At 45.9% G+C, this 19,468-nt stretch overlaps 1 protein-coding gene across 1 annotated transcript; it reads right to left on the reverse strand.

Moving 5' to 3' along the window:
• Nucleotides 1-5,278: 5,278 nt before the first annotated feature.
• On the reverse strand, nt 5,279-19,297 carry TADA1 (transcriptional adaptor 1; the record flags this gene model as incomplete). Its single annotated transcript, XM_010286189.1, has 7 exons — nt 5,279-5,722; nt 6,745-6,907; nt 7,889-8,040; nt 9,057-9,266; nt 11,974-12,071; nt 18,000-18,065; nt 19,206-19,297. Coding segments are annotated over 7 exons (934 nt in total), but the record flags the coding sequence as incomplete, so codon positions are not given.
• Nucleotides 19,298-19,468: the final 171 nt, after the last annotated feature.

Genomic DNA, 19,468 nt, shown 5'->3' on the forward strand with positions numbered 1-19,468 from the left:
AGGTTACAGCAGCAGCTCACTGGTGGCCAGCAGCCTGCACTTGACCCAGAAGTACTCTGTGCTGTGTTCTGTCATTGCTACACAACCCCACCCAGGTGTCTGCACACGGATGCCCAGGACACTGAAGAGGACTCCTCAGAAGATGCAAAATCTTGGAGGCAGCTGAAGTGCCCTTATCTCAGTGTAAGCTAAGGTCCCTGTACACCCAAAAGGCAGACACTAGTGTTTGTGCCCTGACTTTGTTCATTAACTCTTGTTTGCTGCTGCACAAACAAGCCCTACAGGTGCCAAGCAGATGACAGTCCCTTCAGCCTGCGGCATGTGGACCACAGAGCTGTGCTTGCCTCGCAGTTTGGCTAATACTGACCTCAGAGACACCAACGGTGCACTTACCTGACACTTCCCCAGGCTACAGCCACAGCTACATATAAAGTCTTTTTCTACAGTAACTGTGAAGCAGGCTGGTGAATTCTTCCTCTCCTCCTGCCAACCAGACCACACCAGTAACCACACTGGTAAAGAAAGGCAATGCCACAAGCAAATCTTTCAGCTCTATGAAATTATTTCTTTCTAGGAGCCTGCTGAAGTTACACTGCCAAAGCCCTCCTCTAGCAGCACAAGCTGTGCCTCTTGCTGGGAGGAGAGCTTGCTGGCACCATGCTACTGCTACAGCATCATGCTACTGCTACAGCACTGCTGCAAACGCTTCTGCACACCATTTCAGGCCAGTAAAACACATCCATCATCACCTACAAGTCCCCAACACAGAACAGCTACCACCACCCCTCTCTGCAGCTGCCTTCTGAGAAGTGGGGAGGCAGCTCCTCTTCTGTGGGGACCTCCTTCTTTGATAACATCAGACTGCAGCAATAGGTCACACTCTTCCTTCTACCCGAAGAACAAAAAAAGGTGGTCTCCTTTCTTGGTATTGTTTTTGCTTGGCTGGACAGCAGAGCATTTCTGCCACCCCACTTTGGGGCTCTTGGGCATTCACGGTTAAGGACACAAATGTAGTGCACGTGGTTTCTTCTTAAATGCAAGAAGTCTCATTTCCTCATTTTCCTCATTTTCCTCTTTGTCAGAAGTTTCCTAGAGGTCAAGTAGGAGGAAGATTGTACAACGCCATTAGGTTAATTTTTTCTCTATTGAGAAACCAGACTCTGCATTTTTAGGCACTGCTGGCACACAGTTTCTGGCCCTCAGAGGAGCCACTCTTTGCCTCAAGCCCTACCCCAGCTTTCTACAACAGGGGGATTTTCTGCTATGAAGGAACTGGGGCAACAACCAAAAAAAGTCCACCTCAGTTGCAGAAGAAAGAGTGGGAAGACTGGGAGGGAACATATGAGCAGTTAAGCTAAAAGAAAGGCAGCGCAGTGCATATTTGATAGCAAGTGTTATGCTCCAGGTTTCTGCTGTGAACCAGCAGCAAGAACATCTTTCCTAGTCACCAGTTGTGGGAGCAAGAGTTTGGCTATTTGGGGGTGTTGAGGAGGACTACATTCACATCTCCAGGATCCTCCTTGGCACCCAGATGGAAAGCCTTGGTCAGACTTAAGCACGGTCTGGCAGCTGGAACTGTCTGAAAAAGAGAGGTTTTTCTTTCTGCATCCTATGCCCCCAGGGGCATGGACCACATCCCGAGATCAGATGGCCACCTTCACTCAAACCCAGGCCACGAAGTGAGCCCGGTGCAGCTCTCAAGCACTCCCCCCGACCCCCGCCTTCCTGTGGTGGGTAATGGTTTTCCACTGCAAATCTAGAAGTGGAAGCTAGAAGCACTAGCAGCTCCCAAGTGGCAACTTTCAGGACATGGCACAGTTCCTACTGGATTAAGAACATAGGATGCAATTCTCACTATTGGGAATGTGACAGATGTCACAGATGATGTCTCTTTCCTTCACTTCTGTCTTTCCATACAATACTCTGGGGTGAATATAACAAGTTCTAGGCCTAAGCTGCAGCAAGGGGCACAGGACTGGAAAACACCTTCAGTGGTGAAGGCGGCTAAACAGCACATGAGGTTGCCTAAGACAATTCTGAAAGTTCCCATTGTAAGTTTTTTGGCTAACATCTGTCAGGAACAGTTTTGGTCAACCTCAGCTTGCCATAGACCTGGCAGGTCCTTGGCGAGTCCCAGGGCAAGAAGATAGACTCTTCCAAAATAATTTCAGTGCTGCTTTGAAATTCAGCAATCTTACTGATTTTAGAAGGCTGATTACTGTAGCGAAGACAGATGTATGTCACATCACAGTGAAAGCCACCAGCCTAACATTGATACATACCATCACCATCATCCTGCTCTCAGGGCAGGTCTCCAAGAGCAGTGGTCAGCAATTCAAAGTCCAGCTGGCTGCTGGTTACTAGTGGCATTCAATACTGGGACCAACACTTAGGAGTCAATACTGGGGCTTCTTATGCTTTAATCTCTTTGCTACTGACCTGGAAGACAGGATGGAGCATAGGGGCAGCAAGTCTGCAGATGACTCCAAATTGGGAGAAGTGGTTCACACACTGAAGGGCAGAGCTGCTATTCAGAGGGACCTAGACAAGTTGGAGAAATAGGCTGAGAGGAACCTCAAGAAGTTCAATGGCAAATGCACAGCCCTGCCACAGGGATGGAGTAACTCCCTGCAGCAGAACCAGAAGGAGACAACAGGCAAGAAAGCAGCCTTTGCAGGAAAGGACCTGGAAGTCTGGGTGGGCAAGCAACCTGGCAGACAGCAGTGCACCCGTGCAAAGGCCAGCCGCCAGGTGGAACACAGCCAGCAGGGCACGGTGAGGGACGCTGCACCACTGCTCAGCACTTGTGAGACCATATGGAGAGCTGGGTCCAGTTTGGGTTGCCCAGCACAAGGACAGTGACATACCAGAGCAAGTTCAGTGGAGGCTATCAAGGTGGTTTAGGCTGGAGCACACAACGTATAAGAGAAGCCAAGAGAGCCGGATTTGTTCAGCCTGGAGAGAAGGCAAAAGGGAGATCTTACTATTATCTGCTACTCTCTGATGGAGAGCCACAAAGAGACACGCAGGAAAAGCTGAAAGGCAATGGGCATAACATGAGAAATTGTGATGATATGCAAGGAAAACCTTCACCATCAGTATGGTCACACACCAGAATACGAAATACCACCACTTCTCTGTCCCATCTCTGGAGATGGACAGCCTGCTCTTCAGCAAGTGGTGGGACAAAGCAGCCTCCAAACATCCCTTCCAGCTAGATTACCCCAGAGGTCTATGAAGCATCACTTCTCATGAGACCTCACACTTTGTGGGAAAATGCCTTGAGAACATGTTTCAGCTTTCTGATATGTGAAATGGTGCTGACAGTATTTCCTTATTCAAGCCTTTGTTGTCTAGCAGGTGTCCCAAATAACCCACTTTTTTCAGTGTGGAATAGATGACTCAGCTCTTCAGAACATGAGGCTCTGTCTGCAGAGCCTTCCCCCTAGCACATGCAAACAGAAGAGAGGCTCTTCTTGTGCCACACTTAGTATTTTGTTTCAGAACTCAACTTGTGATGCTGTCAGAGGCTGCATGCTTTCTTCAGATCTGAAATCCTCAGAGCTGCCCCAAAGTTTCTAGCAAACAAACTTGATTCTTTCATTTTACACCAGAAGCATAACAACTACCTGGGAAATCCCCCTCCCACACCCCAGAGTCTGTACTTTGGGTGACTTCATGATCTCACCACATACAGTTACTCAGGTTCAATGTTGCTTTTAAAAAACTGTCATGTAAAAGCCACTGGGGTCAACTTTTAAGCTAAGGCTCACTCTGAACAGCTATGTATGCTTAAATACAGAGAAAATGGCAGTTGAGAGAAAGGAGCCAAAAGAAATCTTCCATCTCCTCTCTCCCACTCCCCTGTTAACCACACACTGCCATACCTTAAGATACATGACCAACCAAGTACAACTACTCTCATCCTGCCAGGCCCTGCTACAGTTCTCTGCTCTTGCCTTTCCCAGCTAGTCCCGAAATGGTCTTCTCATGAAGAGAGAGCCACGGATATCTGCACAGGAATTGCCTCTTGCTATGCCCAACTCCACAGCACATCCCACAAGGGGACGCAAGAAAGCCAGGAACACAGCAACAGCTGCACAGCCCCTTGCTACAACTCTGGTCCAATGTCAACAGTCATAGGCATCAAGAAAGGAAGTTATAAAAAAGATAACTGGGAGGAAACATCGGGGACCTGCACCCTCTTCAGTCCTGGGGATGCAGTAGAGAAGGAAACAGCACAGGAAAGATGACTGCTCTCCTATCCAAATACTTCCCAAACAGAGGAAAACTAGAATGGAGGGGAACAATGAGCTTCCCCTTTCACATTCCCCCAGAGGAAGCTGTTTCAATTCTGCTATCTGGAGGCACAATAAGCCAAGTAATCCTTCAGCAAGTACCTCCATAGGTGTGGTTAAAGACAGGTAATATAGTAATTAAGGCATTTTAATAGAATTCTCATGTTACAATAAGCCTGTTCCCATCTAAGGGGCACACAGCTGACTCCAGAAGACAGTAGAGTATCTGAAACACAGCAGGTGGCATTTCCCCTTTTACACACAGTGATCTGCACAGCTCCCCATGGGGAGAAGTGTGGCTACCTATTTTTATGATGGACTAATACAAGGCTGTATATTTTTATGATGAAGTAATACAAGACATCTTATTCATGCTGCAAATCCAAGGAGTCTGCAACACTAAGAGCAAATTGGTATTTGTATTTGGGAGTTGCTGTCCAACCTCAGGGATGGTCAAGCTGCCTGCTGGGATGGATAAATTGTTAGCTGCACTGACAGGCACAGAAGTTGCCTCGTCATAAGTCCAACAACTCCTAGAACAACTGATCACAACTACAAGACAGGAGTGAATCAAGGACTAGACTGATAGGAAAACATTATCTCACAACCCTGATTCTATTGCATCTTTTGGTAACTAGTGAGAGATTCCTACGACAGTGTGCAGCTTCATGTTTTGTGATGCGTAACAGTTCAAAAGACAGGCTAGAAAGGACCTCTCCCATTTTGCCTTGTTTTCTCAGAGTTTCTCATCAGAAGTTCCCCTGATAGAAGAGGAACAACGTTAGCTTACAGAATTGCTCATCTTCACAAGAGTCCACTCTGTTTCCAGTTAAATGAATGGAAAAGGATCCCATCAACTGCAACAGAAGTTGGACAAGGCCCCTGGAAACTGAGCTCAGAAGGGAAACTGCTTGAGAGAGGAGGGCGAGGAGGCAGATTCCGCATACTCACAAAAGAAAACACAAATACACCTTATTTAAAACCAACTCTTTCCACCCTCACATTTATTTTTCCTAAAAAACAGTCTTTGCAAACAAATCTCGTGTTTCTCCTTTCCAATTCAGTGGGGGGATTGCCGCAAGCACTCCATGGCACATTGCTCTGGGGAAGCAGAGAAAGTATACCACAACTCAGTCATATTTCCATAGGAAAAGTTGACTTATAACTTACGTCATCCTTGAAATGCTGACACAGGTTTGTAAGAAGCATCTGAATGTCAAGTCCAAGGAACAGCACAGTAGCCATCCGAGGCCTGACCTGGCTGCCTAGCTCTAGCAGAGTAGAAGGCCCTCCTTTGCGGCCAGGCGCTGGCGATGGACTTTATCCTGCTGTAGCTCCTCGTGGTTTGGATGCCAGAGTTTCATGACAATTCTCTCAATGTTTAGAGCGTAGACAGTGTGCGCAGGAATAACTTCTTTGTGCACCTGGATATAGATGTTTAGAAAACAAGTTTTCACATTTTCACACACATTTCCCCATATTGCCTATGGAAGAACCTCCCTCTACTACAGGATGATCAGCAAGCCAGCCCTGCAGAGCAGGAACACAGGCAGTCACACACAAGGAGAGCTGCAGCTTGCCAGCACTGCCACACCAGCCAGCACAGAACCACTGCCTGTAACGCCATTTTGCAAGGGAGTGGCATGGTAAGGAAATCGTCATTTTGCTCTTGCAATGACAGATAACAATTTGCCATCAAAAAAATCTTACAAACAACAATTCTATCTGACTAAACACGAGACAAATATTTGATTACAGCTCTTACAAAAAATGGTCTGACTCCACAGCCTTGAGACAAGATCCCAAGGCCTGTTCATAATAGGGGAGATCAAGGGGGAATTTCTCACAGCTAATTTTAGATGCTCAAAGTAGTCTGAATATCCCCAGAGCTGCCAGAGAGGGAGGGAACCACAGGCATGAATCTCCACAGGAAGATTCATCCAGCCTACCTTAGACACCTCCCCAGGGTTGGGGTGATCATAGCTAATGCACCACAGCAGCCTGCATGCCAGGACAAGTATTCCTCCAAGTATCCAGGGTAGAACACGAGGAGTAAGAAGGGAGATGCCAGGCAAGTCATTTTGCTGCATTGCTGTCAAAATCTCAGTCTAGCTTAGTTCTGATGTAATCACTACAGTCCTGCTACAGAGGAAGAGTTCACCCTTCTTATGTCACTGTTAGAGATAGGGATTTCCTCATCAACTCTCTGACCAAGGAGAGCAGAACAGGCATTAAACCATGAGCTGAGTGTACGTTCACTGTTACCTAATAGCGGAAACAAGTCAAAACCAAAGAATTGTAAATTTGAGTGGAAAATAAGGAAACAGACTGTAGGAGGAGAAACCAAATCCAAGACCAGTAGCTGCTACTCAGGACCATGCTGCCTGTGACATTTCCAACCTTAATGATTCTATGATTCGATGACAGTGTAACACACAGAGCTTACCTGTAAGGCCTCAAAAAGGTCATACATGTTCACTGGTGGGAGGGATGCCGGTAAGGTGTCTCCGGAGCACGCTAGGAGTAGAGCTGCCTGCTGCTCAGCATCATCGGGCGGGGGCTGGGGGGCTAGACCCTGAGCAGTAGAAGGTGTCGCACAGGTTGGAGGGCTGTAGAGAGAGCAGGTAGTAAACCTTCCAGCCAAGAAAATGGCACCACCTTTGGAAGTCACATAGGAGGGCCTGCCCCAGGGTTTGCTTTTCTGTATCAGTTGACTTAGCCCGTAGTACATAAGATTACTTCAGCTGTAATTAAAGTCTCTTTAAAATTCCAGTTTAATAAAAACAGTGCAAACCAATCCTCAACATGTTTCAAACCTGCTTTGTAACTGATCTCAATCGCGCAACTTGTTATTTAAAGTCAATAGTCAACCCAGCATAAATATTAAGGCACCCACAGCATTAAATTGAGAGATGTTAGCTATTAGGCAGAGCTGTGTGGAGTGGATTGCATTTGTAGTGCAATAATCAAGTCTTAACACACCCACAACCTCCTGTCAACTGCGAGAAGCAGTCATATACAAACACAACTGCCTTCTCATACACTCATGCTGCCAGATACACAGCCGAAGCTGTTTGACATTGAGACTCTGGAAAACAAGATGACCTTGAAGCTCTGCTAACTGAAAGGCCTGCCAAGGAACCATAAATACACTTGGATGCAGCAAATGACAGGATGGCAGTGTCCCACAGGTCTTCACTGACATTTAATTTCTAGCTGTGCCCCTACAAAGGCAGAGCTCTTCTGCCCAGGGGCAGTTTCCTTGACAGCAACAAAAGTCCTGTGTCACTCAGCTTCCAAAAAGCAGTAATTTACTAAGGACATTCAGAGGGCCAGGGGTCACCTTCATAAATTGATGGACAAGCAACAGGCAAGGAAGACAGACTTAACACTGTCCTGAAGTCCACTGCTGAGAAATGCCCATATTCTGTTTAACTGTACAGTCCTCCCTACTGATACCTTCTTAGTGTATGAAAGCTAAACGCCATTATTAGCAGGTTCTATTAAGTAAAAAAAGAAACTGAACCATGGAGTACCTTCGGGACTAGCAAACAGCATTTGAAATTAGCAGTGCGTGGAGAGCTCCTTACCACTCAATTAAATTGTTATAAGCAACAACACTGTTCTTCAGATATGGCTGAGGGTTAACATTGCTTCCAAAGGCATACTTGAAATGGCCATCTCTCAGACGATAGGCTTTCCGCCTGGATATCACAGATGCCAGAATATCCTTAAGATGGTTCTGCAATGAAAAACAATCTTACTACACATGCCAATTTATTCGCCCTACCAAGTCACAGCTGTGAGAAGTACCTCAGCAATTGGCAAGACAGAAGTAGTGTTGCTATGACCACAAGGACCTAAAAGAGGTAAGGGAACCAAGATCTGGAGAAGTTACAGTATGCTGTCGCTATCCGATACAGAGAACATGGCACTGTGTGAGTACTGTATGCATGAGCCTCTGAACTGTACTTTAATATACCATGTGCTACTTCAAATGTCAAAGAGGTTTCTTAAATGCTAGGAAATTCCAAACCCCTGATGCCTTTGATAAAGAGTTAAGAGATTTCATAATTGGCACTAGATGTTACATTTGTACTGAAATACTGGCCCTAAAACTACAGTGAAAAGTTACTCTCCTCTTTTTCCAGACTGTTCAGTTGCCTGGAAAGTGCTGGAGAAGCACCTATCTGAAAAAAACAGGCAGGCAACTACTTCTTAAACCTGGCCTCACTTCCAGGTGGGGAATTCAGGTTGGTCTCCACATCCCAACTCCAGAAAACCATCCACACATCAACGCTCCAAGTAATGGCTGTATCATTCCTGGCATGTGTCAGGTAATGCACCACTGATGGCCAAAACCAGCAACAGCAGGCACTTCACCAGCAGGGATTACCTGATCCTGTCACTTCACTTCCATGCCAGATACTTGCGCCTATAATGGATTATTTTTTATAGAACTGTTCAAACTGGAGCTCCTGTTCTGTCCCCGCTTTTAAGTGACAGGAACAGCATTTTCTGAAACAGCTACTTCAGCATGCCTGGAGTTCTTCATATGCAAGTACTTTACAATTAACACTTGCAGGCAGAAATCCAAGACTTTAGATCTATGATGGCACAGATCTGGAAGCCCTTTGATTCTCATCTTACTCTTCCCCGTAATGCAAATGGGCAATTAGAGAAGCAGGTTTCCCCTCCCCATACTGCACACAACCTTTTGTTGCTGGTGTAGAGGCCACCACTGCTGCCCAGTCTCACCTCCACAGCATAAACAACTGCGGTCACTGCCTCCTCGGTGACATTGTCTAGCCCGTGCTCATACGCTGTTACGATCATCCTTCCTTCTAACTGGCCACGTGTAGGAAGCATCATGGTATGAGAACACAGCTTCAAATCGTCATCCTCCTGAGGATCCTTTGCCACAAATTGCTGGGCTCCGGACAACGGGTTCTGAGGCTGGAACCGGTGCTGTTATGAACACAACGTTAGAGCATAAGATTAATGCTCTGTCAGACACTTTAGCTCATCTAGCCAAACATTCCTTCTCCAGTTGGAAAGCAAACACCTATAAAAAGGGATCACAGTAGGACAAGCAGAGTGATATGCCTCCCCAGGATACTATCCCAACTGCCCAATGATTTGCAACTGAAGAAATTTCTGAGCCAGTATTGGTGTCCTTTTATTAAGCAGCCCATGAATTTGTCCAGCAGCAGCCTAAACCACCTACACTTTGGGTATCCACAATATCCTGCAGCAAGAAATTCTACAGTGTAACAACACACCCCACAGAGACTCACTCCCTCTGGTTTGCTCTGTACTTCCCACCTGCTAGGTTAATTTGATTCTCCTGTAAAGTCTCAAATGTGATCCGTCATTGTCCCTTTTATCTCTGCTCACACTATCCAGGCCAGTGATGACTTTATGGACTTTCACATCTCAGCCACCTCCTCCTATGCTGACGGGTTCTCATCTATTTAGTCATTTCTCGTACAGAAGGGTGTATTTTTACTTACTAACTGTACAGTTTCCATCAAGATTAAAAACCATGATTCTATGTTTATGCGATTCTTAAGTGATTCTTACATTTCTTTAAAGCTTTATGTGCAACAACTTAGCCAAACTCTAGTTCTGAATTTCATACTCTACTCTCCCCATACACTTTCCAGTACACAATTCCCGTGATGTGCTGGTGTCTCAAGCTCTGAGTGCTTGTGGTGGCTCCCAGGAAGTCTCAGTCCCCAGGTAAAAGGGAAGGGGGGAAGCAGATGGTAATGATTGATCCCTGGGCCCAGACACACACTTGGCCCAGCCCACAGGGGAACAACATGGCCCTGGCTCATCAAGTACTCCCACAACTCCTGTCCCTCAGCACTTCAAGTTCTGGGGCATCAAGACAAACACATACTTTAAATATAAGCAATGAATATACAGCAAAGTAGATTTCTCACATCTTAGTTTCAGGAGAGGAAGGAGGGCTGCTTTATTCAAAGGACAGTATGGCATTTAACTCAGAGTGAAAACCAATGCGCCCACTAATGTGAAAGTAGGTTTCCCTCCCCGTAATTCTGAAGATTTATGCTTTCATTACAAGACAGCTACATGCCTGTATGCCTAGGGGCAAAAACAAACAAAAAAACCCCCAATTTTCAAAATGTAAGCACCTCGTAAGAGGAATGTAGTTTGGGAGAGCAGACACCAACTGGAATGAACCGGTGGTCATTCACAGCTGTTATTCTGACCAGCGAGGGAAACATCAGGAAATATCAAGGCACTCAAGTTCACACTACTCAGGAATATCACTAGTAACAGACAAGCCCATTAATCAGAACATACACTTCATATGGTGCTTACTACCAAGCACTGCAGTTACACTTGTATAAACACACACTAAAAATATGGTGTATCCAAGTAAACCAAATTCCAAGACCTCCACTATGTCATGACTTGCTTCTCAAACTCTCTGCTACTTGCTACTGAAAAGTTATGGTGAAGTCTTAAAACAAAAAGATAACACAGACCACCGTCACTGATGTTGTGGTTGCAGCTGTGAACACTGCAAAATATTTCAGCAGTTTCTAAATACAGCGAGCCTTCAGCCAGACTCGCACCCCTTTGAAACACTAGTCTCCAAAGCACATGCATATAACACCTCGTTATAGTCCTCAGAAGTGTGGACACGCTTTGGCTGAGCAAAGCCAACACCTCACAGTGCAAGAGCGGGAGGTTTCACATGTCCACCTTTTTCCCCTGTCCCTAGCTGTTTGTGCTGGCTTTTGTCATTCCGCCAACCGCAAGGAATGCTGATCCAGATGAATAAAACAGCAAGAAAAACTTGGGGTTTACGGTCTTTTTTGCTTGGTTAGTTTTTTATGCCTTGTCAGAGAACGGTTCTCAGAGAACTGAGCCAGATCACAATGTGCTCAGACACCTGACAAATCTGGCTCACTGAAACACTCTCCCTTTCAACAAACTTAATTCAGTTTGAACCATCTTATCAAACCATGCCAAAGGAAGACACTGCCCCATCCCAATTCTCTTTCACACCAGGCCCTCCTCACCACTGGTCTGGCAGCACAGGAAGAACTGTAGAACAAACGTGTGACAGTACCAGCCGGACGCACAGAGCCTTCGCTGCAAAAATCAACTGGATCTTGTGTGTTTCTCTGTGCATACCAGAAGTCAGCACCTTAGTAAAGCATTTTCAATTCTGAAACAACTTGACCCTCTAAAAACATTCCACCCAGGGAACATCTTACTTCTAACACTTTGGATTGCAGAGTTCTGCGGAGTGGATCATACGATCACGGGATTCTGCTTGCCTGCCTGAATAAACAGGAAGTCACTTTTGCTTCAAGGATTCAGCAGGTGTGTGAAGCTGGTTCCTAGAACACAAGCTTTTGCAACTTTGATATTTAGGTGTACCATGGATTCTCTGGCATCTAACAAAGCCAGGTCACACTGTAGCCTTTCTCCCAAGAGGCTTCCACAAGAGAAGCAGCAGCTACTAACCCCCAGCTCCTGCCCCAATCCAGAACTCAAAGTAAATGTAACATACATCATTGCATGTGATGGACTTCAATCATCCCTGGTAGTAACAAAAACTGCACACTGTGCAGAGCTCTTAACCCACAACACAATGTCAGAGGGCCACGACCATTTGACTGTGGACACTTACATCAAACTTTTGTCGAACTGAAGAAATCTTTTTCTTTCCTTTGGGTTTTCCAGGTTTAGTTGCAGAGCCACCTGGCCATGGCAGAGATCCAGCGCCTTCTACAAATTGAAAAGAAAAAAGACACCTATCGAGTGGGTTTTGTTTAGGGCCAGGATGAAACTGTCCACACAGGAAAACCCTTAACTCTTGGCCCCCGGCTAAACCTTAACCCAAAACCAACAGCCATGGCCCAGAAGAAGGGCTTCTCAGGGAACGCTTCTGGCAGCTCTTCCCTTCCTTTGTCAGCCCCCTGCCAGCTTGACTCACTTGCGACCCGTTACTTAAGTAGAAATTTCTGTCCACAGACCACACAAAAACCTCCGTGGAAAGCCACAAGAAAGGAACAAGCCATTTGTTCCATCAGGAAGATGACAGAAGCTTGCCCGGAGGGGGATTCTCCTCCCACCAACTCCTGGATCAGGTCAAATGCTAACCGACAAGATCAAACAGTCTAACTCATCACATCTGCCTTTCCAGCTCACCATCAGCTTTAGCAAGCTTTGTCTTGGATCCCTGTTAACCATCACAGCTGATCGTTCTCGTTACACTAAGAGAAAAGGAGACAGAGGGAAGAGTCACAAAGACCACTGAGCCCAGGAGCAGGACAACACCAACATGACCAGCAAGCTTGTGACTGAGCAGAACTGGCAAGCAACTGAAAGATTACTGTGTAGTACCAATAAATACATACGTTTGGCCACATCACCTTGACAAGATTACTCAAAAGTCCACTGCATGCTGTCTGACACCTACACCTACAGTAGGCCAAACCACGTCCTGACAATCATACAGCTCTTGGCAAGGACAACCTAGCAGTTTTCCTGCTAATGTCAACAACACCATAGCAGTTTTCCTTCTGACGCATTTACAGCATCCGTACACAATTCCTTCAGGTACATTGGGGTGTCAGACAATGCCAGACTGGATGTGTTATTTGCTGTTCGCAGCAAGCACATAAGTGCAACGCAAAGACTGGACAGCCCTCTTGTGGCTACAGAGGCAGCCTCTCCTCCTCCCTTGGTTTTGCACATTGAGTGAGCATCCTTTTTCCTCCGGAGCAGAGCGTGCCCTGTGCCAGGGTCCCTGCCCACCTCCAGGGAGCTCAGACAACTCAGCTCTGAAGGTACCTCCATCACCTCCAAAGTGAAGGCTGGAGCACTGCTGCTAGGCGGTGCTGACAGCACAGCCATGCCTCAGACATTCCCTGGCTGCACCCAAGCCAGCATTTGCCATTTGCTCCAGACATGGAAGAGGAGTGACCACAGCCATCCTACGGCTCGCCATCCACAACTTGGCCAGCCTCAGGCACGTTCACTGGGTACCGACAACCAGTCGGTTCTAGTTCTCTCCTGTTACCGCAGGCTGCCACGGCTCAACACCAGCTCCACACCAGCCAGCATAAACATGCTGGTGTTTCTGTCTCTCACAACCGTGTTTACTTTGCTGTAATCAGGAATTCATAAATACAATTATACTACAGCCCTGTTTATGGGGAACAAGGCTGGCTGGAAGTCCTTAGCTAACTGGAGCTTCCCACACTCATGGCTCGAGGATAAGCACAGTGTCCTCTGCCATGAAAAACAACTGCTAAAACATTACTTTAAGGATCAAGCTAAACCAGAGGATTCAGGTGAACTTTATGAATAGTCAGCTACTAAGAAGGGGTTAGAAACAACCTACACACACACAGAGATGGCATATTCTCCCTATTAAAAAAAAGTTTAGCTACATCTCATTAGTGAGATGAAAACCAATAGTCTACAACAGATCCTGTTGTCAAAATGCACCAGTCAGTTATAGGAAATTACAAGATAATAAATAAACCCTCTCCAAAAATCATAAGGCTGGTGTCACTACTCATCACCACAACATCACAGCAGAGGCCTAACAAGGGGGTGTGGGAAAGCACCATGGACAATCATCTGGAGGACCACTCTCACCTTCGAGATCTGAGCACTTAGATTTTAGGATCTATCAATACAACACTACTTCTCTCGCAGGATGTTTTGCTCTGTACAGATTAGTCCTTTTCTCCTCTTCTCTTCCATAGCAGGTCAGATCCCTTCTAGGCAGGGGGGATTAGGTGTGTTAAGGACAGACACAGGAACTACCTGGCCCACTTCAAAGATTTCAATAAAAGCACATCTCCCTAGCTCCTAATGTCACCCCACCCCAGGCCCTTCCTCCTTGTCATAAGCTTGACACAGTTCCTCCACAGCCTCACTTAGGAAGGTATCCTCAGCTAACTGTGTGAGCAGAGACAGAGAAAGTGGAGCAGACGCAGAAAAAGCAAACACCACTCTTTTGTCTGACAACATATTACGGATCAATATGTTATAGCAGAGACCAAATTTTTAAACAATAACATAGTAACTTTTAAAACAAATGGCAACTAAATTTTTAGGCTTGACCAGTACACCCTGAAAGATGCAGCTTAACTGAATCTCAGCCTACACATTTAATAAAAACCTAGCCAGACTTAGCTTAGATCAGGGGATAGGTAAGATACTATCTCCTATTCCACATTATAAAGAGCCCAGAGCAGAATTGTTTTGGCTCCTTTTCCAGGTTTTCATATTACCAAGCCTGTCTCACACTAGATGAAGACAGCAGAATTTCCCTCTAGTATTCTAAGAAAACCAGTACTTGCCTTCCTGGCCACAAATGACAAGGCTGGGTTGGCTTGGGCGTGAAACTTCAGAGACGTTAGCAGTTTTTATTTAATCTTGCTAGCAGGAGAATTAGATGTTAACAAGCCACAGCAATGGCTGCTGATACGCCTTCAAAGATAAGGCATGATAAGAACAATAAAGATAAGAATGTTTTTCTAAGAGCTGCCACATCTCTCAGTGATGGCACCAGCCAGTCCAGACAGAGTGTGTCAGGTTTTCCTGACGTGCTGCACCAGCACCACACAGGAGGAAAGGACAAAGATACAAACAGAGAAAGTCACGACAGAGGAAAAGCAGCCAGGCACAGGAAACATGCATTTCCCCACCCTCATTTATTTGATCTTCAGGTTTTGGTTGTGGGTTTGTTTTTTCTTTCTAATCTTCTTACAGGGACAAGGGTTTAGTCAAATATATTCTGATGACCCTCCTCTGTCAAGAACTCACATTCCCATTTTCTTCCTTTTCCTCCCTTCCCAGCTCTTTGGAGAGAAGTAGAACACCAGCAACCTGATCCCATCTCGCAGTTGGCAGTCCTTCAAGCAAAGCCTGTGGGCAACCCTGATACAATAAAACGCTCCTGCTATCCTGGCAATCCTTGCTAACTTGCTTGCAATTGTCCAACAAAAAAGATAAGCTTAGTGAGCAAGTCCATGCAAGGTTAAGAAAGGCTTTCAACTGGACTTCCTCTTGATGCAATTTTTTGGGGGAAGAAAAACCCCAGACATAAAAATTTAGAAAAGCAATTCTGAAAATATTGGTAAAAAGAGAATACCAAAGAAAAACAATTTTCCTGTAATGGGAAGCGTACCACACTGCTGAGGCTAGTATAGCCAGCCTAAAACCAACATTAAGTCACTCTCTGGTATTTTGGACAGCATGTCCCTGGGAAGTTCCTCTCTCTTCATGCACTTTCACAGCTTCCCAGCTATGCTACACCTGGGTGCCACTTGAGTATTTACGGACATCTTTACAAACATGGCTACCAGAGGTGACAGCATCACCCATTTTTTAAAATGGCAGAGCAGTTAGGTTTAGGATTCCTCAGTGTTCCTAAACTCTCAGATTTAGGGTGGGAAAATTAAAGAACCTGGTCATTCTTCACATCAGAATACACATGAACTTTCCTCCCTCTCCATGAAGCCCTAAATATCCCATGCCACATAGGATTTGAAGTTTGCGTGACAACAGCCTAAGGAAAGCATTCTCACAAAGGGTCACATTCACCCACTGTTCCCTTACAAGTCCAGGTGGAACCACTACTACCAGAAGCAGAAAAATTTGGATCTGATGGGTTTGCTTGCATGGTTCAACATGTGTTACAATCACTTCTTAAAAGTAACTTCTCCAAAGTTTCCTATTCCAAATGCCACAATATCAAGTACACTTATAATGCTGACCACACCCTTTTTTTTTAAATACAAACTGGCATTTTAAAGATGGTTCTTTCCCTCTCATCTCTCTCACACGAAGGTGGAAAGTACATGCATCTGTAACCCTTGTGATGGCATGCCAAGCACATCAAGCACACTTCTTTAAAGTGACTTGTTTCCATGAATCATGAAGTAAACACCTTCTACCCAAAGACAGTGGTGGAGACAAAAGCCTGCTAGCTTTCCACTCTTTCATGGCGGGGGGAACCAGCAAAAAAGCAGCAGGTGTCAGACTGGTATCTAGGGGGAGAAAAAGAAATCTAGACAAAACATCTAGTATTCTATTCACACTGCACTTTCCTGGGTTGGCACATACAAGCCACTATGCCACACACAGCAGACTGGCAAGTAAAACCCATGTGTAGTAGAACCAGTCAGTGGTCCTTGCAAGGAGTTGAAATTAAAGAAGGTCAGGTGAAACTCATGAGCATATGGAAGGCACCTGTGGAGTCCCACACTGCTTTGTGCTGAGGCTTGTACTTTTTACACCTTTCTAGACAGCCTTGAAAAAGGGGCACTGGGGAGCTGGTAGAGTCTGATGACAAATCTGAGCTATTCAAGCCAGGGAAGATGAAGCCTGAACAAGCTGCATGAGATGAAGTGACGGGATAAAGCAACAATTGAAATTCAATACACTTAAGCACAGAGTGGTGCACACAAGAATAAACCACCCCAACTTTAGCCAGCGAGCAACAGGCTCTAACCTGACTACTGCCACTCACAGCAAGACCTCTGGGCTGTGATCTCTACTCCAGCACTCACATCAGATCAGTGCTGAGCTCAGAGAACACAGGCACTCCCTCCCCCTCCTAATTTAGACTCAGCTACTTCAAGTAATACTCACAGGTGAAGCACTGTTCTTGTGCTTTCTTTTTATAATCCAGCTGCAAGTACTCCAAGTCAAAAACAAGGAGCAGCAAGATGCAGACATAACTCTCCTGAATTACCTGCGTGCAGATCACTAAGGAGGATAAGTCTGGGACTCAAAAGGTGTCTGTAAAGTTCAAGAGCAAACAAAGCAAGCTTGGAGGTGGGGGAGGTTAGTATTTAATTAGCACAGCTGGTATAGTTAAGGACCAGCTACAACACAAAAAGTTGTGGCTATCCATAAGTTTTGCTTTTTTTTTTTTCCTTCCTCCAGCTACATCAAGTACTCTAATAACAGGTATTCTCTCTTCTCAAAAAACTCATCTCTCAGGCCTCAGCCCGTCACAGCTGTAACAATTTTCTCTCTCTTATTACACAGCAGATTCATATCCTGAGTTGCAGCCCAGTTGTGCTTCCCATTAGATCTCTTGATTGAGATTTCTGCTGAAGACCAAGCAAAATGTATCTTGCAACCCTGATGACAGCCATTCTAAATGCTTACAAAGTTAAAAGGTTAACTATCTGCAGAACATTGGGTTAATTTGCTATAGCACAGTCAAGACTCAGTCACAGTAAGCATTTTTTTATCAGATATGTACTTCATTTCAAGATCAGCCAGGAAAATCCAGCTCCCCAAAACCGTATCTCCAGAGAAAGAGAAATGAACAAAGAGCATTGCCAAGTTCAGAAGAGAGAGGTAAGCAGAGCAGATCAAAGACAAAGCAGCATCTCCCTTTACACTTCAGCTCGCAGCACACACCCAGTCCAGAAATCAAACCAGCTTATTGCACACAGCAATCCAGCATTAGCCTCTAATCAAACGCACGCAGCTTAGTTATAAAAGTGACTCTGCTGAAATCAGCTGCATCACTACTTTGCTACCCTTCTCCCTGTGTGGCAAAAAGAACACGAGTATTAAGGCTTAGAAAATTGGAGTGCCTTGTACAAAACCCACCAAACACACGCACGCCAAAGCTTTGTTACACGATTGTTTTTAACGAGCCTTCTTGGGACTTACCTGGTGCAGAAACCAAGATCTGGCATCGAGTAAGAATAGCCAGGAGGAAATCGTTGTGAGAATGGACTGCGTAAAGACAGACAGTTCATTAGCAACACATCAGTGCCTAGAGGCACGCCCTCAAAGCGATCTTAAAGTAGCTCGCTATGCCTTCCCACAGTCATGTTTTCCCCATGTACTGAGCTACATAGGCACAACCTTCAATTTAAGGTGGGGGTTTTTGGAGAGTTTTCTCCTACTGGACTCAGAAGCTGCTACTACCATCCTAACAAAAATAATACTACATGGCACAGAAACAAGTTAGGTCACTTCTCAGTGTGCCACACACACAAACCCAGTATGCAACGCGAAACAGCTGGTGGATTCAGCCAGTCAGAGGAGGATCAGCTGTCCCTCCTGCCATACAGACTTCTGGTAGCAAGGCTTTTGGTTTGACTAAACAAGGAACAGTAAGAGCCAGCCCCAGAAAGGTGAAGTTAAGTTAAACAGTTTCTAGATAAAACACAACTTCCTCACAAAAAGGTTACTGGAACACAGAGTGAGTAATTATGCATTACAAAGAGCAAAGATGAACTTCATAAGCCGGAGTCAAAGGGTTACAGGATCCCGTCTGGCCTTTGAACCCGAGCGCCGACAAATTCCCTACCTTTCCCCACTGGGATCCCTAAGGTGGAACTCGGGAGCCCCGATAATGCTCTCAGCAATGGCTGCAGACTCACACAGAGGCAAGTAGGAAGGAATCTCATCTTTCAGTGCTCCAACCGTCCACCCCCAAAGGCCAGGAAGGAGACTTGCCTGCTGCATAATCACCTAGGTGAGTTCAAGGTTTCCCTTCCCCACTTCAGCCACAACACCAGTTTAGTACCAGCCCAAAGGACAGTGCAGTATGGAAAGGTCTGGGTCTCTACAGTGATATAACAAAGTCCTTTTTGCTTAGTGGGACAGCATATTTTACTTTTTCAACACATTTAGGCAAAGCCAAATTGCCTGTCAGTGCTGGGGCCACAAAAGGACTTCCCCCTATGGGCCAGCCACCTCCCACCTTTTTAACTCTATTGCTGTCAGAGCCCTGGCCACACTTACTTCCCTCACAGCAATTGCCCTGTCCGGGAAGCAACATGCAGCAGGAAGGAGCTCCCCCCAGGCCTGGCAGGGGCAAGGCAGCTTCAGGGACAGCAAGAAAACAAACACAAGACATCCTTTTACCATTGTCTTGCGTGAGAAGCCTCCGTGCTTCCAGGTCAAACTCCTCCTTACTGATCTTTTGCTTGAACCAGAGCTTCAAGTTGGCCCAGTACCTAGGGAAGAGTGGGGAAGGTGCAGAACACCAAACGAGAAGCGTTGTTCCTATGCCCCCTACTTTACCCCAGCAGAGCAAAGGGGCCCGGGTCCAGGCCACCACTGAGACTTCACCACAGACACAGTACAAACGCGCGACCCTCTGAAGGCCGGGAGAAAACGAACGGGCC

Source organism: Phaethon lepturus, unplaced genomic scaffold (genome assembly GCF_000687285.1).
Source record: "Phaethon lepturus isolate BGI_N335 unplaced genomic scaffold, ASM68728v1 scaffold36504, whole genome shotgun sequence".
Taxonomy (NCBI): domain Eukaryota; kingdom Metazoa; phylum Chordata; class Aves; order Phaethontiformes; family Phaethontidae; genus Phaethon; species Phaethon lepturus.